The sequence below is a fragment of the Lipotes vexillifer genome, unplaced genomic scaffold (genome assembly GCF_000442215.2).
Source record: "Lipotes vexillifer unplaced genomic scaffold, Lipotes_vexillifer_v1.1 scaffold727, whole genome shotgun sequence".
NCBI lineage: Eukaryota > Metazoa > Chordata > Mammalia > Artiodactyla > Lipotidae > Lipotes > Lipotes vexillifer.
In genome coordinates this window covers 490,869-496,468 of record NW_006771347.1, presented here as the reverse complement: position 1 = coordinate 496,468, position 5,600 = coordinate 490,869, and the positions used below count along the sequence as shown (strand labels likewise).

The 5,600-nt window shown below is 37.7% G+C and overlaps 2 protein-coding genes across 2 annotated transcripts in view; one reads left to right on the top strand and one right to left on the bottom strand.

The window, feature by feature from the left end:
* Positions 1–5,600, top strand: part of MED12L (mediator complex subunit 12L) — a 335,022-nt gene that overhangs the window by 193,980 nt on the left and 135,442 nt on the right. The gene's annotated exons all lie outside the window — the stretch shown is intronic.
* The window catches only part of GPR87 (G protein-coupled receptor 87), a 25,154-nt gene continuing 23,709 nt past the window's right edge, over positions 4,156–5,600 (bottom strand). Inside the window, exon 3 of the mRNA XM_007446637.1 lies at positions 4,156–5,280. Within this exon, the coding sequence (XP_007446699.1) occupies positions 4,238–5,280 (1,043 nt within the window). The 3' untranslated portion in view covers positions 4,156–4,237. The remainder of the gene's footprint in view (positions 5,281–5,600) is intronic.

Here is a 5,600-nt window from a genome sequence, read left to right as displayed (position 1 = left end):
ATAGGGGTGAGGGAAAGAGGGGTCATAGGATGACTCCGAATTTCCAGTTCAGGTGCCTGGGTGGATGGTGATGCTGTTAATCGAGTTCAGGGGTTAAGGAGCCTCCTTGGATGAGGTAGAGAAAGCGATGCAGTCCATATTTTTATGGTCCCACACTACCACGCAAAGTGAGGTGTGTGTGTGTAGATAGGTTATATTATGTCTGGCGTTCATATCACTGTACTAAAAATAGGTTGACATATAATCCCACAGAAAGAGTGCATTGGGTTTGATGGGGTTGAGAAGCCCTGATCTAGATGATTCCAAATTTATATCATGTAAGTGTTCTGCCCAGTATTCGTGTCCTTATCTATTTATTCATTTTTCCATTGTGTTTAATGGTGGCATTTCTCTAGCTGCATAAAACAGCACATAAAAATCTAAAGACACTGGTGATATGGTTCAGGCTTTTTGAGGAAACACAGAGATATTTATTTTGGATACTTCACAGATGGCTTCACTGTTACTGAAAGTATTTTGGTTTGGGCTATAGTAGTAACAAGCATGGGGTGGGATGTTCAAGGTCTGTTTCTAAGGACTATTTGAAAACTATCATAGGTTAAGGAGCTGAGTCATGTTTGTTATACTAAATCTATTAGCCCTCGTTATACATGCTGTGTGTTTATATGTGTGTCCACGTAAACATGTCTATAGAGTGTTGTTGGAAAGTCTTGTTTATAACATTTAAACCTAAACTTCGACTTGGAAGCTTTGGGCAATCTGGTGACTAATTCTAGCTTCTTGTTCATAAGCTAGGCTGATTTAATCAGATGTGTGGCTCGTTTCTGAGAACTGCTGCAACCAGTGGATATCCTCTGGCATTATTCAAAGAGAAATTGTCCACTTTATCAAGAACGCTTGCCAATGAAGCTGTTTGAAAGAAAGGAATTTCCAGTTTAGTTCCATATCTTGCGTTTTCAAATGAGGAGAAGAAAAGATAGGTGGTCTAATAGCCACATTACACCATTATAAAAATCATTTTAGATGATTTCTTGTTATTGTAGCTTATAAGAAAAACTTTAGAATATTCAAAATAAAAGTTGCCGTTTGAATCCCATGCATTTCTTGATACATTAAAAATTTTAACACTGACAACCTTATTCCTCCTTCTTCAACTCAAATAAACTCTAATAAATCATTTTATATTTAATTAAAATTTTTTTGTATGTCAAGAAAGAACAGCCTGTGAAATCCATGTATGTTGCAGCCTTTTTAGTTCTTTTAACATCTGTAAGATAATTTCTTAAAGGTATTATTTTTTTTAAACATTTCCATCACACATTTGTCTGGGCAGCTCCAGGACTGTTTTTGGTGTACATTAGCATTAGAGATGACTGACGGAATACTCGGCGGGGGGGGGGGGGTGGGGGTGGGGAAGACGCCTGGGACAAGAGGTAACACAACATGGTGGTTAAGCTGGGGGAGGGTTAGGCCCTGTTATTGTGTCAGTGGCCGCAAGCTGTAAATAGGACAGGAGTCGTTTTCTTCAGTTGGTTCATGAATTTTACCACTAGATGGTGCTAGAGGGCTGGAGACGGGAGCTAAGTCAGCATCTACCAGATGTTTATGTTGAAATTTGAAAATGTTTGATCTTAAGAAATATTTACTTTTATAATTTACTTAGATATAGCCAAAGATTATTGTAAATATAATGTTAGACATTTTTTTTTTTTTTTTACATGGTATGTGCCTAGTAAGTATTTATTGATTTGATAGCTGTCTTCTTGCAGTGTTCTGTCTGGGAGAAAACTCTCTATTTATGAGATTTAAGTGACCTCCAAGCTTTATTTTGCCCTTGTTTTTTTGTTTATTTTTTTCTTATATATCACATTTTTCCAAAGTGATCATAAAATTTGTGGTTTAGGTGGTACTGTCTCTATGCACAATTTTGGCTTAGCTATTTACCTTCATTTATGGATTTTCCTTGTTACCATTCCCTTGAAGCTTTAGTTGAGAAACAAAATTCTGGTATACTGTTTGGAAATGAGAAGAAAATGGTATGAATGGTATAATGAATATAACAGAGTTAGTAATCCACTGAAGATTTTCTGTTAGGTCAGTTTCTCTGCATGTAAGTTTTATGAGTAATAGAAAAATTTCTTTTTGAAAGTATCTGAATATGTTTCTCATTTGCATAAAATAAAGAATAACTTTGTTATTTATAGCTGCCTTAAGAGGGTCCTGAAATATTGAATATAATCCAAAGGCTCCATGTAGGAAATTTTAGATTTCAAGTTTATTTCCAGATTATCAATTAATTAAAAACCAGTCAAATAGAATTCTTGTTTCCTTCAGTATTAGTGCAGTAGTTTGTATTAACTTATGACACCAGCACAATATTTTATGCTATTCCTGTTGATATTATGTTAGTTATATAAATGATTCATTCTTGGTTGGCCTGGATAAGTAATTTTTGTGACCACAATGTGAGCATTGGTGTAAAAAACAAGCAGTATGATTCTGATGTTTTGGTAATATAGCTTTAAGAAAATAGGGATAATCCTTTCTATTTTTTTCCTAAGTCAATGTTTTAAGATGTCCCATTGATTTAATCATGTAATTTCAGAGAATAAATCCACCCTTACATAAAATGTACCCACTAACTCTACAGCAATCCAATTTTAGCAACATGAAAGTGGGATTGAAATATTTTAAGGACCTCTTAGACTGAGGCCTGAATTTCAGAGGATTAAATGAAGTCTGGGGTTTGGTAAATTTCAGAGCACCAAATGGAGCCATGTGATGCTATTAAAGATGGTAGGTTCTTAGTTTTTAGGTTCTAAGGTGAACATGCCTTTAACAGAATACACACACACACACACACACACACACACACACACACACATACACAGGGAAGTGGGTAGTATCACTTTTGAGTGGGATATTTGACTTCTTTTTTGCTCATTTTAGCTTTTTAGAATTTCACAGGCAGATCGTTTACAAGAGTCTAAATAAAATATCGTACTGTTTTGCATGTGTATGTCTGCTTTGTCTCCGTTAACCGGTAATGTTCCCTTTTCCTCAGCAAACATGCCTTCACTCCTGTTCTTTTAATGCTCCCCTGGTTCCTTGTTGAGTGTTAGGAGCAAATCAGGCATCTAGTCGGTGGTCAAGCAGCTGAAGGCTTTGAAAAAGAAGGAAGGCTCAAAGGTTTATATTGAAGCAGAAACTATTCTAAGATTTTAAAAGCTACTCAGTCTTTTTTGACTTGATTTATTGAGCTCAGTTCTTCAACTGAAGGTGTTACTTTTAAACGAATGATATCCCTATTAATGATGGAATATAGCTCAAAAGGAAGACTATTTTAAAACTCTAGTTTTTCTAAAATAAGGACTATTAAGTGGCTTTTGAATAAACTATATATACTTGATTATTAACCAAGCCTTCACATTCTCTTCTCTACCCTTAGTACAGGAGGATTCAAACGCAGCATAGGGTATAATAATGTCAAACATAAGTTCAGAGTGTTTTATCCCAAATCTGCTTGTCTTAATACTCGTTTTTTTTTTTTTTTTTTTTGGTCACACTTTTTTTTTTTCTCTGAAATAATCTAAGTTTAAAATCAGTTAATTGACTTAAGCCTTTCAAATGCGTTGCTTAAAAAAAACACAGTTGAACTTTCTTGCCCACCCCCGCCCCCCGGCACTGTGCAATTTTTTCTCACGTGCATAAGACATAAATAAACACAGACAGGGGATAATGGCTAAAGGTTGTGTATGGGCCATAGGTACAATGACAGAAAGACCTAGAAATCCATATTTACTCAGTTACATCTGCAGTGAATGAGCTGTGTTGAAAACAGCATTTTCTTTCCCAAATCTTAGGGGTCAAGGTTAGATAGAGTTCTCTCTACTTCCTCTTCTCTCAGAAGTGGCTTCAGAGCACCAGCATTTCCTGGAAGCATTTCCTGCAGTGTGCTGGCATTGCTGTGGCCTTTTCTGCACCTGTAATCTGCTCCTTCAACCTTGAGCCATGATCCCTGCCACTCAGCGACACACCACCTCTTGTTAATTTCACGTTTTTGGTATGCCTTAATGTTTTTCTCAGTTCCAAATTATACCCCAATTTCATATCATTTCAGTTCTCTTTTCATCCATATTTCGATGGGCTCAAGCGAGGGTAATCAAAAGACAAATTTATTTACACTTTGTACATATTGACTTCGACAAACAAGAGAAGGCCTTGTGGCCTGTAACTCCTACACGTCAGTATAATCATAGTATATGCGGACCTCTGATCTTCTGACACTTTGCAGTGATCGGATGCTCTCACTCCTTGTTCTGATATTTGATTTCTTGAACAGCCTTCTTGAGAATGAGCGACACATAAAAAAGTAAATTATTGGATCCAGGCACACGTTGCACGCAGACAAGAAAAGTGTCATTTCTTTGCAGTAATATAGGATTTCGTGTGCCGATTCATCTAAAAGTCTGTCCAAGTGACTAAAAGTAAAAGGAATCCTGCACAAGTGATAGGGTAGAAAACAGGTGAAAAACACAGCCACGACCACTCTAATGCTCTGGTTATGTTTTCGCTTTCGGCTTGACTGGCTTATGAATTGCCTGCTGGACTTGTGGATGTACCTGGATATGGCTATGTAACATCCTATCAGCATCGCAAGCACAACCACAAACAAGCAGCTATTGACATAAATGATGGCCTTATGCCATTTCACTCCCAAAGGACTCTTAAGTTTCATGCACTCATGAATATTTTCCCTAGTTGGCTGACCATTTGTTAGAATGATGTTTGGCAAGAACAGAATAGCCATGAGCACCCAGACACCAATAGATAAAATCTTTGTAAAGGTTATGCTGTACATGCGAGAGTCGCCAAATGGCTTTACCACCTTCAGGTAGCGATCAATGCTTATCAGCCCAAGAAACACGATGGAAGTATACATGTTGGCGTAAAATAAAACCGAGGTGTATCTGCAGAGGATAAACTTGAAGTACCAAGGTCCAAACCCTGCATCGTGGACTATTCGGAACGGAAAGGTCATCGTCATTATGAGGTCAGCAACTACTATGTTCTTGAGATAGAATATGAAGCTGGTTTTATTCCTAATGTGGAAGAAGATCCACACTGCTAGACCGTTCAGCAAGATGCTTGCCACAAATATAACGAGGTAAAGCCCAGGCAAGACGACAGTGTCAAATTCGTTGTTAATGGTAGTGTTCTTTCCGGGTCCATCGCTTGCGTTACTTGGGGTGTGATTCCCTGGACCGTGCAGCTCATTATCTGTAGGAGAAGCGGGGAGACGTCACTTCAGTGCTTTGCATGCATGCCCTACAGAGTGCTGGGCTTCCTCACAGGCTGAACTACTGCCGTTTCGGGCTGGTTAAAAAATGTCTTTAGTAATTTAAAGACTCAATTTATTGCACTGTGAATACTTTGAGTGCCTAAAGAATTGGTGGCCTCACACAACGAGGTCCTACTGTATGGTGCAGGGAACTATACTCAATTTCCTGTAATAAACCATAATGGAAAAGAATATGAAAAAGAATGTGTGTGTGTGTGTGTGTGTGTGTGTGTGTGTGTGTGTGTGTGTGTGTGTGTAT